This window comes from Jaculus jaculus, chromosome 1 (genome assembly GCF_020740685.1).
Source record: "Jaculus jaculus isolate mJacJac1 chromosome 1, mJacJac1.mat.Y.cur, whole genome shotgun sequence".
Taxonomy (NCBI): Eukaryota; Metazoa; Chordata; class Mammalia; order Rodentia; family Dipodidae; genus Jaculus; species Jaculus jaculus.
The window spans coordinates 182,824,057-182,847,968 of NC_059102.1; the positions used below are offsets into that span (position 1 = coordinate 182,824,057).

At 44.0% G+C, this 23,912-nt stretch overlaps 1 protein-coding gene and 1 pseudogene across 1 annotated transcript; both read right to left on the reverse strand.

The window, feature by feature from the left end:
* Window positions 1–4,274: 4,274 nt before the first annotated feature.
* LOC123457874 lies at window positions 4,275–4,369 on the reverse strand (annotated as a pseudogene).
* An 8,813-nt stretch (window positions 4,370–13,182) lies between these two features.
* On the reverse strand, window positions 13,183–19,321 carry LOC101615727 (asialoglycoprotein receptor 2). The gene is made up of 8 exons (XM_045141139.1): window positions 19,207–19,321; window positions 17,616–17,732; window positions 17,292–17,387; window positions 15,982–16,053; window positions 15,554–15,640; window positions 15,335–15,480; window positions 13,645–13,751; window positions 13,183–13,415 (listed from the first exon to the last, which is right to left on the reverse strand). Exons 1-8 carry the CDS (start codon window positions 19,319–19,321, stop codon window positions 13,259–13,261), a joined length of 897 nt encoding a protein of 298 aa, XP_044997074.1. The 3' UTR covers window positions 13,183–13,258.
* Window positions 19,322–23,912: the final 4,591 nt, after the last annotated feature.

Here is a 23,912-nt window from a genome sequence, read left to right on the forward strand (position 1 = left end):
CCCTGGTTCGAGGCTCGGTTCCCCAGGTCCCACGTTAGCCAGATGCACAAGGGGGCGCACGCATCTGGAGTTCGTTTGCAGAGGCTGGAAGCCCTGGCGCGCTCATTCTCTCTCTCTCCCTCTATCTGTCTTTCTCTCTGTGTCTGTCGCTCTCAAATAAATAAATAAATAATTAAAAAAAGATCAAGTTATCATTATTCACAGATGACATGATTCTATACATAAATGACTCTAAAGACTCTACCAGCAAATGGTTACAGCTGATAAACACTTATAGCAATGTATCAGCTTACAAAATAAGCACACAGAAATCAGTAGCCTTCTTATATGCTAACAACAAACACACAGAGGATGAAATCAGAGAATCACTCCCATTCACAGCTGAATAAAAATAAATAAATAAAGTACCTTGGAATAATCCTAACCAAGGAAGTGAATGATCTCTACAATGAAAACTTTAAAACAGTCAAGTGATAAATTACAGAAGACACTAGGAAATTGGAAGACATCCCTTGTTGTTGGATTGGAAGAATCAATATTGTGAAAATGGCAATCTTACCAAAAGCAATCTACACATCTAATGCAGTTCCCATCCATATTCCAATGGCATTCTTCATGGAAATAGAAAAAAAAAAAACAATTAAAAATTCATTTGGAAGCACAAAAACTCAAATATCTAAAACAATTTTGAGCAACAAAAATAAGGCTGAAAGTATTGCCATACCTGATTTTAACCTATATTACAGATTCATAGTAACAAAAACAGCATGTTACTGGTACAAAAATAGATATGCAAATCAATGGAACAGAATAGAGAACCCAAATACAAGTCAGTCTGTGTAGCTATAGCCACCTAATCTTTGACAAAAATGCCCAAAACACTCATTGGAGAAAAGATAGCCTCTTCAGCAAATGGTGCTGGGAAAACTGGAGATGTGTCTGTAGAAGGATGAAAATAGATCCTAATCTCTTTCCATGTACAACAATTAAGTCCAAATGGATCAAAGACCTTAGTATAAGTCCTGAAACTCTAAAACTGCTAGAGGAAAAAATAGGGGAAACTCTTCACCATATTGGTCCTGGCCAAGACTTCTGAATATAACCCTAATTGCTCAGGAAATAAAACCATGGATCAACTGCTGGTACCTCAGGAAATTAGAAAGCTTTTGTACAGTAAAGGACACTGTGAATAGAGCAAAGAGGCAACCTTGGGAGAATATCTTTGCTAGTTAGATATTTGACAGAGATTAATACTAATAATCAAAATATACAAAGGACTCAAAAAACTAATAAGAAATCAAACAACCCAATTGAAAAAATGGGCTATGGGCTGGGTGTGGTGGTGCACACCTTTAATCCCAGTACTCAGGAGGCAGTGGTAGGAGGATTGCCAAGATTTCGAGGTCGGCCTGGGATTACCTAGTGAATTCCAGGTCAGCCTGGACTTGAGTGAGACCCTACCTCAAAAAAAAAAAAAAAACCAACAATTCCATAGTAATGGCCTCCAATGAAGTGAAATAGGCAAACTCACAGACAAGGAATTCTAAAGAAGGGTTATGAATATGTTCCAATAAATCAGAGGACACAAACTCCTGAATGAAGCCCAAGAGAATACCAACAAAACAGTTGAATGAAATAAAGACCTCAATATAATATGAAAATGGAATTCAGTTAAAAGAAATGATGAAGAAATAGCTGGGCATGGTGATACACACCATTAATTATATACTCTGGAGGCTGAGGTAGGAGAATGGCCATCAGTTCAAGACCAGCCAGAAGCTATAAAATGAGTTCTAGGTCATCCTGGACTAGAGTGAGACCCTACATTAAAAAAAAAAGAGTAAGTTGGGCTGGAGAGATGGCTTAGTGGTTAAGCACTTGCCTGTGAAGCCTAAGGACCCCTGTTCAAGGCTCAATTCCCCAGGACCCACATAGCCAGATGCACAAGGGGGAGCACTTGTCTGGAGATTGTTTGCAGTGGCTGGAGGCCCTGGCACACCCATTCTCTCTCTCTCTATCTCCTTCATTCTCTCTTCATCTGTCACTCTCAAATAAATAAACAAAAAATGAATAAAATATTTTTTAAAAAAGAGTAAGTTGCTGGACGTGGTGGTGCACACCTTTAATCCCAGCGCTCAGGAGGTGGAGGTAGGAGGATCGCCATGAGTTCAAGGCCACCCTGAGACTACAGGGTTAATTCCAGGTCAGTCTGGACCAGTGTGAGACCCTACCTCAAACCCCCCCCCCCCAAAAAAAAAAGAGTAAGTAGAAGAATAGATTAATGGGGGTGAAAAGGCCCAAAGTAAGGTCAGGGGAAGAGATTGAGGAAAGGAAAGGTGGAGGGAGGGCTAATCAAAATCTCAGAGGATGCAAATAAATCATATGGAATCTTACTTCTTTGGACAATGTAACACTCAGGCACCATGGATTGTTGCTAAAAAATTTTCAGTGCCAGGGAAGGGATACCTTCCAGTGAGTTGTTGGCCAGGGAGATCCCTGATGCTTCCAAAACATTATAAGCCATTGCCAAGGCCCTTGGTTTCCCACCAGGAATAAATGGTAAGACCCTATTGCTGAAGACTCCACATACTTGGGCTGCAGGGCCACTGAGAAATCCTGCTGGAACTGAGCTGATAACATCCTTCATGTAGACCAGCTGACAGAAAGCTGGAAGAAGCCATTCTGCATGCAGTTCAATGGGGGAAGATACTCAACAGTGGACACTGCAAGTCTTATATTTGGCCAGCCAGACCAAATGAGCCAACAGGTGCAACAGTGGCATGTCTGTCATGGTGGAAACCAACTGCCCTCTAATTTGACTGGAGGCATGCTCCATGGGAGGGAATAAATCCCTGATACTGAAAACTTAAAATAGGGGTAGTCATGAGCCCTAGGGGTGTAACGTCTGCTTACGTCTGGCAAAATGTATATACTATGCTTATCAAACTGCTCAGTAAGCACTTCTCTTAGTGTTCATACCCTTATATTAATGCTGCTCTCATTTTTGGTAGAGAATCTTCTCCTTTCAGATGGCAGTGACCTCGGGATGACTCAGAAGGCATCATGGTGCTGGAAAGAAGTGACTGGAGTACTGAGTAACATCTTGATCACACCTTCCAAGGCTCAGGGTCTAATGCGGAAGAGGTGGTGGAAAGAATGTAAGAGCCAAAGGAAGGGTAGGACTCCTTACAACGTGCTTCCCCCAGACACAAAATGGCCTGGATATCCATGACCTCACAGTGCCTGACACTACCTACACAAGACCATCATAATAGGAGGAAAAGCTCATGACATCAAAATAATAGAGAGACTGATTGAGATGGGGAGGGGATATGATGGAGAATGGAGTTTCAAAGGGGAAAGAGAGGGAAGGGAGGGCATTACCATGGTATATTTTTTATAATCATGGAAGTTGTTAATAAAATTTTGAAAAACAGGAGGGGAAAAAAGAAAGAAGTGCTAAAGAAAAATCAGACTGATATACTGGAAATTAAAATTTCAATAAATCAAAAAGCTCCAAGTGGGGCCTCACCAATGGAAAGAATCACAGGAAGGACAAATGAGAGGAATTGAAGCATTCAATGAATGAAGTAGATATTAATTTAAAACGTGCAAATGACCTATGGGATAGGAATTAATATACATCTTTCAATAATAATTGTGAATATCAATGGTATCAATTAGCCAGTCAAAAGAAACACACTAGCAGATTAGATTTATAAAAACAGGACCCACCTATTTGTTGCCTCTAAGAAAGGCACCTCATCATCACAGACAGATGCTGAAAGGATGACAAAGATGAAAGGATGGAAACAGATATACTAAGCAAATGGAACTAGAAAACAAGCAGGTTTAATATCTGACCAAAGAAACTTCAAGCCAAAATTAGTCAGGAGGCTACTTCATACTGATAAAGGGAACGATCCATCAGGAATAGATTACAGTTCTAAATATATATGCACCAAATCTGGGTTCAACTGATTTCCTAAAACACATACTATTAGATGTAAAGTCATAAATTAACTATAACACAATAATCATGGGTAGCATTAATAACCTACTCTCACCAAGAGGTCAACCCACAGAAGCATAAACAGAAATACCTGAGTTAGATGACATTATGGATCAAATGATCCTAATAGATACCTACAGAGCGTTCCATCCAAGCACTGCAGAACAACCATTCTTCTCAGAAGCTCATGGAACATTCTGTAAACAAATATAGGAGAATGAAAATAACTTTTTGTATTCTGTCTGACCACATGAAATCATACAGAAATCAACCATCAGCATGAGGTTAGGTTTACTTTGCCGCCTCTTTTTGTAAAGTCAGCATAAGAACACAGCCTATGGTAAGCAGTAGGAGGCTTAAAATATAATTTTTAAACTGGTCCATTGAAAGGAAATACTAGAAGTGGGGAATGGTGGCACATTCCTGCAATTCTAGCACTAGGGAGGTCAAGGCAGAAGGATTATTTTCAAGGCCAGTTTGACCACATAGTGAGCTCAAGGCCAGTCTGGGTTACAAGAGACCCTTCATCAAAAAACTAGGAACTAGGCCAGGCGTGGTGGTGCACGCCTTCAATCCCAGCACTCGGGAGGCAGAGGTAGGAGGATTGCTGAGAGTTAGAGGCCACCCTGAGACTACAGAGTGAATTCCAGGTCAGCCTGAGCTAGAGTGAGACCCTACCTCGAAAAAAAAATACAAAACTAGGTACTAGCCAGGGGTGGTGGCACACGTCTTTAATCCCAGCCCTCGGGAGGCAGAGGTAGGAGGACTGCCGTGAGTTTGAGGCTACACTGAGACTACATAGTGAATTCCAGATCAGCCTGGGCTAGAGTAAGACCCTATCTCAAGAAAATAAAAAAGAGTCTGGTGGAATTCATTATTACCTAGAATACTTTTAATTGGAAGATTTTTTTTTCCGAATACGGTTGCAATCTTGTTGTTATAGATATGTTTAAGTTGTTTATCTCATCTTGATTTAATTTTGGTAGATCATATTTACTTAGAAAATCATCCATTTCTTTCATACTTGCCAATTTAGTGTAAAAAAGGTCTCTAAGACATCCCAATAGTTTTCTGAACTTCATTAGTATCTATTCTATGTAGTCTCAGGGTGGCCTTGAACTCACAGTGATCCTCCTACGTCTGCCTCCCAAGAACTGGGATTAAAGGCATGTGCCACCACACTAGGCTTAATATATATCTTGATATCTATTCTAATGTCTCTATTTCCATCTCTGACTTTAATTAAGGTTACTCTTTTTGTTAGTCTGGCTAGGGGTTTGCCAATCTTGTTTGTCTTTTCAAAGAGCCAACTGTCTGTTGCATTGGTACTTTTTCTTTCATTTCCATTCTGTAAGTTTCTGCCTCTGATCTTAATTGCTTCTTTTCATATACTCACTGTGGGTTTGATTTGTTCTTATTTTTCTAAGATCCTGAGGTCCATCATTATTTACTTGTGCTCACTCTTTTTGTATGTGTGTGTGCATAGTGTGATGTGTGTAATGTGGGTTGTATGTACATGCGTATGCAGAACCGTGTGTCTCATGTGCATGCATGCAGAGGCCAAAGGAAAATGTCAGTGTTCTCTTATGGCTCACTTATAGATGTGTTTCCTTAAGACAGGGTCTCTCCCTCAACCTGGATCTGTTGTATAACCAGCTTGGGTTCTTTCTTCTTTTTACATGGGTTGCTGCGAGTCACACTTGGTTGTCTCTGGCTCAAGGGCCCCTTATGCTTGAGTGGCAAGTGCCGTTACCCCCGTGTCATCTCCACCACTCACCTTTCTGACTTGAATGTGGGCACTTGTAGTTCTAAACTTTCCTGTGAGGACTGACTTCATTGTATTTCATAGGTTTTGATACGTTGTGTTTTTAGTTTCATGACATTTTAGAAATATTTGATTTCATTCCCAATTTCTTCAATGCCCATGCATCATCTAGCAGTATTTTGTTAAATCTCCATGAATTTATGTATTCCTCTTTGACCCATGCTGCTCTTACTCTTGGCTAGATAATCTGGTTCTTACAGATGGTGGCAAATTTTTGGGAGACCCAGAACCCAGCAGAATGACAGGGAAAGGAAGCTGATTGCCTAGCATGAGACAAGTCATCTCTGGGAGGATATAACTCACTGGAATATGACCAGTTTGCAACATGTTAATACAATAATGTTCTAATTTTTTTTAAAAAAAAAAAAAGAAGGAAAAAGAAAACAAGGGCTGGAGAGGTGGCTTAGCAGTTATGGTACTTGCCTGAAAAGCCCAGAGATGCATGTTCGACTCTCCAGGTCGCACGTAAGCCAGACGCACAAGTGACTCAAGCACACAAGTTTGGACATGCGCATAAGGGGGCACATGTGTCTGAAGTTCGATTGCAGTGGCTGATGCAATGGCATGCCAATTCTCTCTCCCTCTCTCATAAGAAAAAAAAGAAGAAAGGCCAGCCTGTCAGGCTTGCCTCAATAAAAAAGAAAATAAAGGAAAAGAAAAAGAAAGCAAATCACCCCATTCCATAAATCAAGTGAACCAACCCATGACAAATAGGTAATTCCTAAGGGATTACACCTTTTATGCAAAAGTCTGGTTTCAAAGAGAAATTTCGCAGCCATTTCTCAAAACTATCAAGGTCTTTACAGTGTATATATCCAGCTGTACTTTCCATTATGGAAATCATACAAGGATAAATCAGACATCTTTTTAAAACTCACATACTACTTGGAAAAACATGAAGTCTAATGACTTCTGGAGCTATTCCTACAGTCAGTCAATGGGTTGCATCATTTGCGATTCATTCTTTGTTCTGTTCTGAGAGTTTTGATAATTTTATTGTATTATTGTTCTTGTAGGCATAGTTATGATTTTTTAAAATCTATTTATTTGTAAGTGGAGAGAGAGAGAGAAGACAGAGAGATAGAATGGGCATGCTGGGGCCTGTGCAGCAAATGAACTCCAGATGCATGCACTACTTTGTGCATCTGACTGTATATGGGTAATGGGGAATCAAACCCCAGTCCTTAGGCTTTGCGGGCAAGTGCCTTAACCACTGACCCATCTCACCACCCTCACAGTTATGAATTAAAAATTTTCAATTTAATATTTCTTGAGGTTTCTAGCAACGTGTGTTCATATTTTGTTCATATAAGTACCTTGTAAAGTGATTTTTACAGTAACAAAACTTTAAGAGTGTCAAATCTATCATAGTTTATGCAAAAATGCAATTCATAGAGCTAAAAACATGAACACATTGTAATGACAAATTATTTTGGAGAGAAGAATAGCTCCAAGATCTGATGGTAGGTTACCTGCAACTATGGACTAAACCTTCCTTTCCTGGTATATCTCTAGAACACTTGACCAGCCAATCTGTTCCTACAATGTGATTAGCACAAAATGGCAAACAACTATGTTCCATTCTTTGAAATACATATAGCAAGAGTAATTCTACAAAAATAAGTTGTGAATTTCAATATGGGAATTTCATATTTGTAACACAGTGTCATTTTATGAATAACAGAATGACATTTGCCAAATATGCAAAGTTTACACATAATACATTTCCCAGCTTTCCTGAGTGACATTTCATATCAACTTTTGTTCACCTAAATAAAGAAAATCATTAAGATTTTAAAAACAAAACAACAACAAAAAAGACTTGATGAGAACCTGGTATAGTTTAGGAAAGAAAATCCCCGTGTTAGGTAGATATACATTACTCTAACAAAATACCTGAGATAACAAAAGAGAAAGGATTATTTTGTCTCACAGACCTGGGAGTTTCTATCATTGTGCAACTAGCTCCACTGATTTGGGCCTTTGGAAGCACATCACAGAGGAATACGTGAGGTGGAAGCCCATTTGCCTGAGGGATGGGTGTGAGGGAGAAAGAGAGGCCCCAGGATCCTCTTTGAGGGTGTACTCCCAAAGACCTATGTCCTCCCACTGCGCCCCACTTCTTAAAGCTTCCATGGCCTCCCACCCAGGATGAGGATCAGGATCAAACTTTGAGTTCATGGATCTCTGGGGTGCATTTCAGACCTAAGCTGTGGCAAAGTCCCATTTTAGGCTCATTATTGGGTATCTGTAGACAGCAGAATTGAAGAGAAGATTCCAAAGAGGAGGTGTTCACATGCAAAGGATTACACAATATGACCAAATCTCTCAATAGCACTTCAAAAGCTAGAAAATAATACCTATTAAACAATGGAGAATATTTCTTTTACCTACAACTCCATATTTCCACAAATATTCTATCAAAAAAGTATTTTACCTTTATGTAAGCCAAACACAGAAAGACAAAAGCCTCATATTCAAAACTGATGTGTGGAAACAATTTCCGAAGACTAGGGAGAATGAGGAAATGGGAAGTACGAGATTATTTGTTGGGAGCAAAAATATAATAAAACATGTAATTCTAATGTTCTGTAGCACGGTAGAGTGGCTATAGTTACCAATAATTTATGAATGGAACCAGATATATTAAGTGAAATAAGCCAGATTTGGAAAAACAGATATAACATGATATAGATTATTTTAACTTAAATAAGTAGAAATATTATACTTAATTTTGTATTTTACCCTGCAAAGGGCTCCCCAAAATTGTGTACACCTCAGTTCAGGATCCATAAAGTCTGAATGTGCCCTTCTTGCTCTGGGGAAAAAGTAAGTAAAATACTGGTGTGTGAGTGCTGCAAGTTATAAAATTCCATTGCAATGATTTTCACAGTTTAAAGCATCTCTATGAAGCAACTTTTTAAATGAAGTAATTATAAAATTCAGAAGAAATAAAATCTGCACACAAAAGAAAAAATATCATATTGTACTATTTGACTCAGCAGTAACAATATTGATACAAATACCAGCCAAAACTAAGTTAGAAATTATAATTCATTGTAGACCAAATTGTAAGTCCTTACCTCACCTACGCAATAGTGACTAATAATATCCATAACCAGTACGTAGAGAGGTAGTGGCTTGTATGGGTTCCTTGGAACCACAGTGTCAGCACTAGACGCCGCAGCTAGAACGTTGGAAGCCTCTATGCTGGTAGCATAAGTAGCTAAAGGAGAAGCGTTAGGTAGAATTAGACCTGCAAGATTGTACAATCTGTGGTGGTGAGATTCAGGGGTTCCCCCATAAACTTGAGTGTTCTGGGTGCTAGGTTCCCAGCTGGTGGAGATTTGGGAATTAACACCTCCTGGAGGCAGTATCTTGTTGGGAGTGGGCTTATGGGTGTTCTAGCTAATTTCCCCTTGCCAGTGTTGGGCACACTCTCCTGTTGCTATTGTCCACCTGATGGTGGCCAGGGGGTGATGTCCACCCTCTGCTCATGTCATCATTTTCTCCTGCCATCATGGAGCTTCCCCTTGAGTCTGTGGGCCAACATAGACCCTTTTCTTCCCCCAAACTGCTCTTGGTTAGGGGATTTCTGCCAGCAATATGAACCTGACTGCAACAGTAATACTGGTACCGAGGAGTGGTGTCATATGCTCTAGACACCTGACTGTGTGGCTTTGGCCTTCTGGAGCTGATTTTCAAGAGGAATGTGGAAGGATTTGAAACCTTGGCCTAAGAGACACCTTGCAATGCTGTCAGTACAGCTTGATGGATTTTTCTGGTCAGAGTTGCAAGACCTTAAGGGATATGGCACAGACAAAATGAAATCTTTGGGCCTAAATTGCCACCCATCCACCTGCAAGTTATTTGAGAGATTGCAACCTTTGAGTTTGGTCCAGTTTACCTGCACTGGGGCAACAGGAAGAATGTAGGCTCTTTTGAAGGGGCCTGAGTGCTCAGGGAGTGTCCTGTTCTTCAAAGTCTGCTTTATTCCTCCCTGGATTAACAAATTGGCACCCTACCTGGTATTGTGGAGTATAAGAAATGCAGGAAAGAGAGGGTCATTGAGTTTGCAAGGCGGGTTTGTATTTTGGAAATGGCCATGGGCAGTGTGAGGCAGGTTTGCTGGATGCCTGCATGGAGACCAGATGGAGCTGTGAGGATGAACCATGGCTTGCAGTGGAGACGCAGTGGAGATGCTGGGACCACAAGATGGCTGCCAAGGAAAGCTGCTGATCCCAGTTGAAGTTTTCCAGGACTGTGAGTAGCCTAGCTGGAAGGGTGGAATTGGAACTCCAGAGATTTGTTGCTGGTTAGAATTATTGGGCTTGGAGATTTGTCACTGATTAGAGTTGTTGCTCTTGGAAGTACAGAGTTTGATGTTTGCCCTGTTTGAATCTTGTATTGGTTGGATGTTTCTTTGCTATGCCCAATGCCATCTTTTGCAGTGTGTTTATTCTGTGCCATTATGGGTTTGGGGGAGGATTTTTTCGTATTATGACTCAGTTAGGAGACCTGGGATTATGGGGATGTATGAACATCATTAGGATTGATAAAAACCATGAGGACTCCTAAACTTGGGCTGAATGCACTGTATTTTATATCATGTATGGATATATATATTTTATATCATGTATGGATACCATGTATGGGGGCCAGGGGCAGAATGTGGTGGTTTGATTCAGGTGTCCCCCATAAATTTGGGAGTTCTGGGTACTAGACTAGGTTCCCAGCTGAAGGAGATTTGGGAATTAATGCTTCTTGGAGGGAGTGTATTGTTGGGGGCAGGCTAGTGGGGGATGTAGCCAGTTTCCCATTTCCAGTGTTTGGCACACGCTCCTGTTGCTATTGTCCACCTGATGTTGGCTAGGGGTAATGTCCACCCTCTGCTCATGCCATCATTTTCCCCTGCCATCACGGAGCTTCCCCTTTAGTCTGTAAGCCAAAATAGACTCTTTTCTTCCCAAAAGCTATTCTTGGTTGGGTGATTTTTGCCAGCAATACAAACCCAACTGCAACACAATCCATATGTCATTACTTTTAAACATATTTTTAATGTTTTTTGTTTATTTTTAATTTATTTATTTGAAAGTGACAGACAGAGAGAGAAAGAGGCAGATAGAGAGAAAGAGAGAGAGAGAGAGAGAGAATGGGCACACCAGGGCCTCCAGCCACTGCAAACGAACTCCAGATATGAGCGCCCCCTTGTGCATCTGGCTAACGTGGGTCCTGGGGAATCGAGCCTCGAACTGGGGTCCTTAGGCTTCACAGAGAAATGCTTAACCACTAAACCATCTCTCCAGCCCAAAATATTTTTTAATTTATGTGTGTTGTATGTATGAACATGCCAGGTCCTCTTGCTACTGCAAATGAACTCCAGATGCATGCACCACTTTGTGCGTCTTGATGGATACTAGAGAATTGAACCTGGGTTGGTAGGCTTTGCAAGCAAGCATCTTTAACTGCTGAGACATCTCCCCAGCCTATCATTACTTTTTATGTGTTTTTTAAATTTAATATCAGTCATGTTCATTTAAGAAGACAGTCAGGAAATTTTGCGCCTGAACCTTATAACTTGTCAAAATGCTGAGAATAAGAGAACATCAAATGTTCAGCTTTAAATGGGTCAGTTTACCACCACCTCCAAGACTCAGGGCATCACAGAAAAGGAGTGGAAAGAATATGAGACAGAGAAAGGAGGAGCACTGCGGAACGTTCTCGTCTGGACAGGGCGGGACTGCTGCCCTCTAACTCACAGCTGCTATTGCTATCTGAGTAAGACCAGCACAACATGGGGTCCACTAGCATTCTGTAACGGATGGTGGAGGGACCCCCCATGACTCTTCCCCCGCTTCCCAGTGGACTATAGGCAGCTGGTGGTTGCTGGAGAAGGTGAGACATTGTCTTCAGAGGGGTAACCACTGGTAAGTTGCCCATGCTACAGTAAATAACCCCCATCCATGCTCATGTCAGCAATAAATTTAATTAAATTTATTAGATCCAGACAGGAGAGATTGCTCAGTGGATAAGGCACTTGCCTGCAAAACCTGGGTTTTATTCCCCAAAGTTCATGTAATGCCAGATGCACAAGGTGGCACATGAATCTGGAATTCATTTGCAGAGGCTGGAGACCCTGACATACCCATTCTCTTTCTCCCCCCTCTTCTCTCGCTCACTCTCTCTTTCTCTGTCTCCCCTCTATCTCTCTCTGCCTGTAAATAAATAAATAAAACATTTTTTTTAAATTCTATTAGGTCAAACCAAAAGACATGAAAATAGAAGGGAGAATGGTTGGGGAGAGTTTGAAGAGGTTCAGGGTTCAATAAGGGTGAGTGAGAGAGAGACAAGAGAGTGAATATAATCAAAATACATTATATGCTGTATGGAACTGTCAAAAATATATCAATAATTTTTAAAGAAAAATTTTCAACCAAACCTTGAAAAGCCTTGACCTATCATAAGCTTAGAGCATTATGTCTAGAAATAAATAAAAATAACTTTCTGCTTGCCACAGTGAATGATTAAATAATATATGGCACATTTATACTTTAGAATTTTCTATAGCTGCTAAATCCCATCAGGTAAAACTGGCAGGTGATGGCATTAGCTGAGAAAAATGCCTCCAGTCCACAGTGTGAAAACGAGAGTGAGCTATCTGAGTCCATGTAGTGTTATGCATATGGGTGGATGTATAACACTACACAGGAGGCATTTTAACATGGAAATAGTTAACTCTATGTGGAAAGTGGAGGGAGGAAGGACACTTGGGGGGGGTGTGTGTGCATGTGTGTGTGTGTGTATGTGTGTGTGCACGCACGCATGTCCTTTCCACGGAGGTTTGCATTGGAGCAAGGGTATTCCCTGACAACCTGGATTTGGGAGACCCTGAACACAGGGAAAACCCTTGCTTCTGGAGTCCGTGAGGGTCTGAACATTGGCTCCAGTCCATCCAAGTGCTAGCCAGCGACGGAGTCTTCTGCACCCAGCGTACCCTCGTCTCCCTGACACCTGGATAGAATGTCAGGGAGCAGTCACGTAGGACTTGTACTTCCAGACCTCTTCTCCCTCTTCTTTGCACCCCAAATGTACCAGTTTGAAATAACTAGTCCACAGAGAGTTTCAAGTATTTGTTTCTTTTCTTCCCCTACTCCATTGAGAATGCTGAAATTTATAGGCGGGTGTGGTGGCGCATGCCTTTAATCCCAGTACTCTCAGGAGAATGCTAAAATTTATAACAACTTTTGTGATGGAGATAGACTCTCAGTCTTGCCAAGTCACAGACCATTAAATCACTAGCTGGCTATTTTCCCATAACTCCTCCCCACACTTGAGACTCTGTTTCTCGTCCCTCCTTTGCAATGTCCAGTGGCACAGTGGCAGGGTGCACCATCAGGTGGAGACATGCTGGAACAGCGTTCCTAGTAGGTGATATTCTGATGCCTTTCACATGCCCAGCGGTTCACCTGCTGGCAGAAGTTGTCATTCCACTGGCCATCTGACAAAACTTCAACACAGTCTTCATTCCCACCCAGCTCATGGCCCTGCCAGTTGTCTGGCTGAGTGAACGCCCAGTTCCTAAGAAAGAGGACAAAGCAGACAGGACAGGACCTTCTCTCAACAACCCTGTCCACCGCCCAGAGAAAGCAAGGCTCGGGAAGACACGGGGCTTGAAGGTGTTCAGCCTTGGAGGTGGGTGGTTGGGAAGGAGAGGATGAAGGAAGCCAGCCCTTTAAGGATTTGTGGGAAAGTCCAAATGGATGTCCCCCGGGGAAAATTAACAAGGAGATGGAGAGGTGTCACTTACTTGTAGTTGCTTCTGTAGTCAGTTCCGTCCACCCACTTCCAGGAGCCATCACTGTCTGTGAGACCTATCCAGGTATGAAATGGGCCCATGTGCTGGGTAATGAATTTCTGGAAAAACAGGTGGCGAAGGAAGTTGCTCAGTCCTTGTGCCATCGCCTTTCATCTGTGCAGGACATTATGTGCCCTCGCCTTCTCCAGCCCGATGCACCCAACTTAAAGCCTCAAGCTCCCAGCACCGCCCCTTTGTTGCATGTTACTCTGTCAACATGGCTAGTGTTGAATGAACATTTTCTGGACTAGACGTAATGCTACATGTGTTACAAGGATTCTCTTTTAACCCTCAGCTGCTCACCAAGTTCAATGTCAGAGCAACTCACTTTGCAAGGCAGTTGTTAGAGCCTTGACAGCCAGCCCATGGTCTACTTTGACCATTATTTCTCTGTTGCCAGCCCTGGCCCATGTCCCACTGCGTTCCTATCACAGCTGCTATCCTGACTCTGGTCTTCTCCCTGTCTTGCCTGTTCAGCATCAATCCCTGCTCCTGATGCCCAACAGACCCTGGAACCTGTAAATGATCTTGGTTCAACTCCCCTCTTAAGTACCTCTGGCCCTGGTTCTCCAGATTCCATGTTTCTGTCATTTCCCGATAAGTCTCAGGCCCCAGAGCTTCTAACTTTTGGCCCCGTTGCCCAGAGTCCCCTCATGGTCTGATTATATGGGATTTAGCAGTCTGTGCTTGATGGAGAAGGATGCCCTTGGAATGAGGAGGTAAGTCAGCAAAAGCTGGCGGGGTTTGAGTCAGTGTCTCTGAATTTGTACAGAGCTCTTAGAATTCTTACACATGCTCTAAGACAAAAGCCACTCCAACTGACTCTCTAACATAATTAGATGCTTAATTTAAGACCATTATTTCAGGAAAATGTATGGACACTTTGTTTTGTGGCAGGACAGAAGGATGGATTGAACAGCATATACTCTTGTTTTCTGTCTGCATGCGTACGTATATGAAAATTATCAATAAGTAAAGTCATCCCTCGAGGTATGGACGTCTGGCCTTGCTTGCTATTCTTGCTCTGTCTACTTACTTCTCTCTGATGTGATACTGTGACTCTAGATTTCTGCTTCTTCCGTGCTTTCCATGACATGATGGAGTCTACCCTCTGAGACTGTAAGCCAAATTAAACCTTATCCTACCATAAGCTGCTTCTGCTTGGCTATTTAGTCCCAGTAATGAGAATGTAACATGCAGGTGGGTTCTTCTCCATGAGCTTTAGTTTTCAGGTGACTATCTGGTGGCAGCAGTGGCAGCAGTAGGGAGGGGAGACAGAGAACATTATGGAAGGACCTACTAACCCTCTGCAGTAGAGCAAGCAGTTTTTCCCTCTTGGTTCCTTTGGCTTCTCATATCCAAAGGCCAGCACAGCATGAGAGGACTCCCAGACCTTCCTCTGCGCTCGCCTCCCAAGCTCTGAGTAGCATTGTGTCTTCTCAATGGCTCTTTGTCACCTGGTTCCTGACTTCCTGCCTTTCCTGCCTACTGCCTCCCACCTCTTAGAATCAATGGCTTTTCCACTATGAACCTCCCAGAGCTCTACCACACTTCTGTTTCCTGACCCTTCCTTAAGTTAAAAAGAAAAGTCACAAGTATGGATCAGGCCTCTTGATCAAGCCTACCTCCAAGGCTTCCTCACCTGCTCCTCCCAGGAGTTGATGACGAGGAGGTGAGCATTCTCCAGTTGGCAATATTTATCCGCCTCAGCCCAAGTTAACCCAGCACGAGAAAACCAATAGCAGCTGCCCTCATGTGACACCCAGTTAACGGGGCAGCATTCTGTGCCTAGAGGGACAGAGGGAAATGAGATCTGGTTGGAAGGGCAGGCACACTAGGTCCAGAGACTCTCTTTTCATACCATTACTCCTGAAGAATGCCATCTGACAAGCTAAGGTGCGCAGATCCATTGGGAAGTGCTTCAAGTGAAGGTGCAAGGTGGAGTGATCTGGAAGACAGGCAAATGGACAAGGATGAGGCAGGTGTGTGGGCCTGCCTCACCTGGCTTAGAAGCTCAGCTATTGGTGGGAGAAGCACACACACGTGCCTCACCACACACAGCACACTATATATGCTCTACATACATGCTGCAGCACACACGTACCACGCATTATACCCTCACGCGGACTGCACAAGTATACCACAGCACAGAAACAGACTGTAAAGACACAGCACACACCACGCACACACGCACACACATGATCCCACATGGGCATGCCACATATAAGCAAGTACACACGATGTATCCACACCTCAAGTAGACACACCCACACTGGAAAGGCCTCTGACCTGTTTTTAGATCCTGCTGCTGTTTCTCCAGCTTGGCTGCCAGGGTTGTCAACTTTTCGCCTGCACGCCCTCCTGAAGAAGAGGGTCCCCACATTCCCATGGACATCCAGGCCACTGAGCTGCTTAAACCCCTTTACTGAGATCCATGGTCTCACAACTAAGCCCAACTAAGTCCTCTCTGCTCTCTGGTCCCACACCACTGTCCATGAACCAGCTCGTATCAACACTAAAACCATCTTCTTCACCTGCTGGCCATCACAGCTTCTGCTCTTTGACCTGGTGCTAATCCACCTTCACTTCACCACCCTGGCGCAGTTCATCCTCATAGCCCCTGTGTTTGGGGGCCAATATCCCTGGAAGCCTTCCCAGCTTCTCAGACTTCATTCCCACAGTCCCTGAACACATTCTTATTGCAGAATCAACACCATGCCCACCAAACCTGTGTGAATGAAAATAGTATCAAGGGCTAGAGAGATGGCTTGGTGGTTAAGTGCTTGCCTGTGAAACCTAAGGATCCAGTTTAAGGCTTGATTCCCCAGGACCCACGTTAGCCAGATGCACAAGGGGGTGCATGCATCTGGAGTTTGTTTGCAGTGACTGGAGGCCCTGGCACACCCATGCTCTCTCTCTCTCTCTCTCTCTCTCTCTCTCTTTCTGCCTCTTTCTCTCTCTGCCTGTCACTCTCAAAGAAAGAAAGAAAAAGAAAATAGTATCAACCAGCCAGTAAGAGATGAGAAGAAGGGGTTTGGCTATTGTGGAAGAGGGATAAGAAACAGTAATAGGGGCATATGTTATCAAAATACAATATATACATATATCTAATGGTAACAAAACAAATTAAAATAAAAATACCGACTTTCAGAGATAGGGAGATGGCTCAGTGATTAAAGGTGCTTCCTTACAAAGTCCTACTGGCCCAGGTTCAATTCCCATCTAAGCCAGACCCCAAAAGTGGAGCAAGCATCTGTTGTTTGTTTGCAGCAGGAAGAGACCCTGGTGCAACACACACACACATGAATAAAATTTAAATTTTTAAAAAATCTTTTATTTTTAATTATTTATTTGAGAGAGAGAGAGAGAGATACAGAACTAGGCAGGTAGACAGAGAACGGGCACGCCAGGACCTCTAGCCACTGCAAACGAACTCCAGACGCATGCACCCCCTTGTGCATCTGGCTAATGTGGGTCCTGGGGAATCGAGCCTCGAACTGGGGTCCTTCGGCTTCACAGGCAAGCGCTTAACTGCTAAGCCATCTCTCCAGCCCAAAAATTTAAATTTTAAAAAAGTATCAATTGTCCAGCCCACTCACCATGAGAGGTCAGAGCTTGGACTTCCATCAAAGTGCTGGAGGAAAAGTTGCTGAAAGTTTCTTTCAGGGTCTGCACCTCTGCCTGCAGCTTTATGCCTTGTCAGGAAACAATGGAGAAAGAAAGGGTGTGGGGCTGTGTGTCCACACTGTCTATGTGACTGTCCCTCTCACCACACTTCACTCTGTCATCACTGATCACATCATTTCTTCACCATTGACCGCCTGTTTGCACCCAGTGCCTGCCCCACCTGTTTCCCATCAATGCCTCCATCACTGCCCAGAACTCCCCACCCCTGCCTCATCCCTGCCAGGCTTTGGTCTCACTTTGGGACCCAATCACCCAGATGGCCACCAGTAGCAGGATGTTGAAGCCCAGAGAGAGCAGACTGAGATGGAGCCTGGAACAGAGGTGCTGTGGAAGGGCCTGGGAAGGAAGTCGTCCTGTGAGAAGAGGGGGTGTCAGGGCTCAGACATCCAAGAACTGGAGCTGGAGAGTAAGACACAGTGGAGCACAGAAGAAGTCTGAGGAGTCACCACCTGGGTAAGCGTGGAAGCCAGATGAGGGGCTGAAGAGATTGCATGGGCTTTGCTCCCAGCACTGAGGCATTGCACACACACATTTACACATCTTCACCCACATGAATGTGTGCAAGCATACACATGTCTTTATATAGGCACACACAGCACACAGGCATAGCACATAAGATATTTATACCAGCTGTACACAAAGGTGAGGGCCGGGGGATAGGACTGGCCTTTACTGACGTTCTAACAAGGGAGGCATATGAATGCTTTGTCATCCCACCCATGAGCAAGAGAGGCCTGAGGATTGCCTCTGGCCTTCATCTCTGCCTGTGTCTAGCCCTTGCTACTTCAGATAGAGCTATCTACAGGATAGACTCGATGCCATCCTTAAAAATCATTGTCTGCATCCTTCAAACAAGTCCAATACTAGCCAATTCTTCCCTTCCAAAATTCCTACTTAGATGCTTCAGTCCAGGTCATTCCATCATAAAGCACATCCCAAGGATCACTGTGTTGGTCAATTCATGTTACTCATACCCCCAACTCTGAACTTCCTCCCACAGAGACTCAAGACTCATCCACGTGCTGAAAAGAAGAGCTAGTGGAGTATTTAGCATTGAGAGACATCACTAGCTCATCTTCCCAGATGCAGGGACCTTTGCAGAAAAGGTGATGGAAAGAATGTAAGAGGGCTGGACAGATGGCTTAGCAGTTAAGGTGCTTGCCTGCGAAGCCTAAGGACCCATGTCTGGTCTCTCTCCAGATCCCACGTAAGCCAGATGCACAAAGGTGAGGCAAGCACAAGGTGGCACATGCCCACTAGGTGGCACAAGCACCTGGAGTTTGATTTCAGTGGCTGAGACCCTGGCATGCCAATCTCTCCCTCTTTCTCTAAAAAGGAAGAAGAGGAGGAGGAAGAGGAGGGGGAGGCGGAGGAGGAGGAGGTGGAGGAGGTGGATGAGGAGGAGGGGAGGAGGAGGAGGAGGAGGAGGAAGAAGAAGAAGAAGAAGAAGACGAAGAAGGGAGCTTAAGAATGCTTTGGAATGCTGTGTTCTAGACACAAAGTGGCCACGTCATTCATGACCTCACAGTGGCTGATGCTCCCTAAGATCTGCATAATATGAAGGCAGAAAAATATGTCCTGACTGACCCTGCATTCCTTCCATGCACATACACACAGCGCACGAGCCTCAGGTGTGGGCACGTAAGGGAAGACTTTGTTTCCAGCTCCCAAGTGCTCCCTTACCTCTGAGCACATACCCTTTCCCCCAGCCTCTGAATCAGAGGTGTCAATAGCTCTCTGAGTGAGTATGGTAGAGACCTCAGGGACACACAGCAGTTGAAAGCTGAGCCAGGGGTGCAGGTGGAACCCAAGAAACTGAAGACTTGCCTTTCCAAATTGGATTTTTTGTCCTGGGATTCTGCCCTTCCTCCTCCTCATCACTGAGGTGGTGGTCATTTCCCTCAGAGTCTAGCTGCTGGATGTCTTGGAAGTCCTTCTCCATGATAGACCCAGTGCCGGAGCTGGAGCTGGAGCTGGAGCTGGGACTGAGTTGAGGTTGTCTCTGGGGCAAGAGCTGCGGTGCCAAGATGCAAATTCCTGTGGAGGGACTGAAGTAGGACTTGGGTAGGTCAAGGTGAGAGGGTCGGAGGTTGTGCATGAATTTGGGGCAAAGGTTAGACATAGTGCAGGAAGGCCTAGGGAGATAGCTCAGCACTTGCTGCGCAAGCAAAGGTCTGACATCACCAAAGTTTGATTCCTCAGCACTCACATAAGCAGCTGACTATGGCCATGAACATCTTTAATCCAGTCCTGGGTGGGAGCAGAAACAGAATCCCTGGGGCTTGCAGATGGGGCTGGGGCGATGGCTAAATGGACAAAGCACTCACACTCAGGCTAAAGTAACTGGGTTTGATCCCCAGGCCCCATATAAACTGAAAGCCATGGCTCGCTTCTGCAATCCCAACATGCTGACACTGTGACAAGAGAGAGTATTTACTGGAAGCTTATAATGAGTACGGGGGGGGGGGGGGGCGGGGGGGACCCAGCAGCAGAGCAAGAATCCAGAGTAAGAAATTTTGCCACAAATGAGGTAGACCAGCAAGAGTCAATCTGAAGGAGTCCCCAGACCTCCATAAGTGCACCGTGACACACTCGTGTCTCACACCACACACACACACACACACACACACACACACACACACACACAAATGCACACACACATTTTTAAAAGCAAAACAACAGCTCTGAGTCAAGTGACAGGGTCTGTCTCAAGGAAGCAGGCACATGAGTGAAAATAGAACCCAGTGTTCTCCTCTGACCTCTGTACATGTGCACACAAGACAAGTTCATATGCACACACACACACATATATGTTATGCACACATCACACAACACATACTTTATACACACGCAAATAAAATAAAGGATAAAGAGAAATACTTCAGGATCCTGTCTCTTCTTGACCCTTGGTACAGCCAGAAGCCTTTCTTCATACTCTAGTGGACCAAAGCACCCCACATGCTCTCACCCAGTCCCCAGTGTCTTTTACCAGACACCCCCAGGCCAGCCTGCCTCCCCCATCTCAGTTACCTGTTGAAGATATGAAAATCTGACTTGCTCCCACAGGCAGTCCAGACACATGGGAAAATTGTGACTAAAGTTGGAACTTTGGACAGTAAATAGAAGTAGGAGCAATGTTGGAACTTGAGCAGTGAATAGTGGGGGTAGGGGACACTGTGCTGTTCTCATACGTGGAGCAGGGGTATCTTGGCCATTCCTGCACATGAACAGCCTCGTGCTCCTGTGACCTCACTCACTGTGCAATTTGAAAAGGGGAGATAGCCCCAGAGGAGCCAGTATGCCGTTTGTTATTTTCATTCGATTCCTCCCCTTTTCACTTCCTGCCTCTACATTTCCCAGAATTATTGATGGCTCCAAACCTCCCTGCCCACGATCAATGGCACCTGCAGACCTGGTTAATCTCACCCTGTGACTCCGGCACCAGGGATCCAGGCTTCAGTTTCCTCGCTGTGCACTCAACCCCAGGATCCCCAGTTCTGGCCTCACTAAGTCACTCCTTTAAGTGCCTCAAAATGCAGATGATGCAGGGGAGGAAGCAGGAACACTACAGAACATAGTTCTCCTTGTAGTAGAAGAGAGACAACCTCAGTAAACACCTCCTATGACCCAGGCACCGAACCATAGGAACATGAACATTGATCCTCATGCCCAATGTGTTAATTATATTTCACACTGTTGTGACCAAATACCTGACCAGAAGCAACCTAAGGGAGGGTTTGTTTTGGTTTACAGATCAAAGTTACAGCCCATCTTGCCCTGGAGGACATGAGGGTGGGAAGTGAGGCAGTTGGTCACAGTGAGAAAGTAGATAATGAGGAATGCTGGGCCTCAACTAGCTTTTTCCTTTTAATACAGTCCAGGACCCCAGTCCATGGAATGGTGCCACCCATCCACACTCAGGGTAGGTCCTTCTCAATTATCCTATTCTATTTTTTTAAATTTATCCCCCATAATACAACATGCCCATGAAGTCAGTCTATTTGGTATTCTTATTTCATGCGGGAGGAAGTGGCACCTGAGGGATATTAATTGAGTTGACCCAGGTACAAACTACTATAATTTGGGTAGGGACTGTTCCCCAAGGGCTTGTTCCCAGACTATAACACTATTGTGATGTGGTGGAAATGTTAAGAGGTGGAGCCACTGGGAGATTGCTCAGTTGTTGAGGGCATGCCCTCAGGAGAGACTATGGAATTCCAGGCCGGCTTCTCTCGGTGCTCAGACAAGAGCTGAATGGCGCAATGGCTTTGTTCCATCCCTCCCGTCCCTGCCATCGTGCCCTGCCTCCCACAGGTCCAAATCAATAAACCAAATGCATCATGGGTTTAAACTTAAACCATAATCCAAAATTAAGTTCTTCTCTTTATAAGATGATTTATTTCAGATAGATGTGTTACTGGATACAGACCTAACTGTTTGCTATTAAAATGCCAATACTCTGGAATTGTGAGTTTTATGGGAAATAAATCAACTTATTATTTATTCAAGGGCTAGCACTCTGGAAAATGGAAGCCCCATCTTAGAAAATGTGGGTATGTTTTTTTTTCTTTTCTGTTTTTAGGGGTTAACATTGTTGATTATTTTTATATGTGTGTATATGTATTTTGATCATAATCACTGTCTGTTACCTTCTCTTGTCCCCCCCCATCCCCTTCTGCTAAATCTCTTCTACTTTCCAACTAGCCTCTTTTTCTACTTTGATATCTTTTTTCCCCCCAAATTCCACCATTCATGCTGGAATGTTGATAGTTCCAAAACCGTGCAGGTCTTGTACAGGTAACGGTATTCTCTGAGGTCATGAATGCAATGACTGTGTCGTGTCAAGAAGACAGCCTTCCTCAGTACCCCTGTCCTCCGGCTCTTGCACCCTCTCTGCTACAATCTTTCCAAACTCAAATATATTAAGGGCTTTTTAAAAATATTTTTATTTATTTATTTGAGAGAAAGAGAGAGGGGGAGGGAGAGAGGATGGGTGCTACAGGGCCTCCAGCCACTACAAATGAACTCCAGGCGCATGTGTCACCTTGTGCATCTGGCTTATGTGGGTCTTGTGCGGTTGAACTTGGGTCCTTTGTCTTTGCAGGCAACCACCACTAAGCAATCTTTTCAGCTTGCTCTCCATTATCAAGCTGCCACCAATCGTGGGTTACAAGAGGACCTACACCTATTAAATTCTCTCTAGGGCTGGAGAGATGGCTTAGTGGTTAAGCGCTTGCCTGTGAAGCCTAAGGACCCCGGTTCGAGGCTCGGTTCCCCAGGTCCCACGTTAGCCAGATGCACAAGGGGGCGCACGCATCTGGAGTTCGTTTGCAGAGGCTGGAAGCCCTGCCGCACCCATTCTCTCTCTCTCTCTCTCTCTATCTGTCTTTCTCTCTGTGTCTGTGGCTCTCAAATAAATAAATAAATAAATAAATAAATAAATAAATAAATAAATAAATTCTCTCTAAAAAATAAGGGTTATCCCCTTTATCTGGTGCTAACTTTACTCTCCATTGCAGAATCTGCTTCTCTTTTTCAGACAGACACAGATCCTAAGGAGAGAACCATCCCATCATACCTCAAAAGGGCCCCAGCTGAAACTAACAAAACAAGCAAGGGTGCTGTTTTCTCGGTGAACCTGGTACCAGCACAAGGGTGAAGGAGATCGACACAGAGAACAATCAACTCCTACCAAATCAGATATCCAGAGACACAGAGGCTCCCAACACCTCATCACTGAATCAGACCTAAAATGAACCCAACATGGCTCAGGGAAATTTTGTGGAAGAGGGGGCTGAAAGAATGTCAGAGCCCTTAAAAAGCTTTTATATGTAGGAAAAGATGATGTGGGATGAGGCAGGAAGAAAACATACTGAGTCATGCATCTAGGCTCTACAACCATCTTTGTCACCAGTAGGAGTGTTTTTCTTTTTGTTCTGCCAGAATATCCTTCATCTTCTAGGCCAACCCCTATGGTTCTTTTTTTTTTTCGAAGGTAGGGTCTCACTCTAGCCCTGGAATTCACTATGTAGTCTCAGGGTGACCTCAAACTCATGGCGATCTCCTACCGCTGCCTCCTGAGTGCTGGGATTAAAGGCGTGCACCCCCACGCCCGACTCCAGCCTCTATAATTCTTATGTAAACACATTATTTTTCTGCAAATTAAACATAATCTACACTTCTGCTTTTAGTGAATGGGCAGAATTTGAAAGTTGTGTGTTTTGTATTAGCTGTTGCACATTCTGATGTTATGTGAAGGTCATCAGATGTCCTGGATTCTGTTAAAGTTACTGATTATTGAGTTTTGTGACTCATGACTTTTTAGTTCCTTTCTTGGTAACAGCTAACCTTGCAATTCAAGATGCAGAACTGGGGAGGAGAGCAGAAAGCAATTTCTGTTGAAGAACAGTTTTAACTCAGCTGGCAGCTTTGGTCACAAGTGATGTCGGCAGCAAAGCTAGAGGAGAGTTGAGCACACACGACTCAGCGGTGGGACCTAAAGTAGCCCAGAGCAGAAGCTGGAGAGTTGGTTT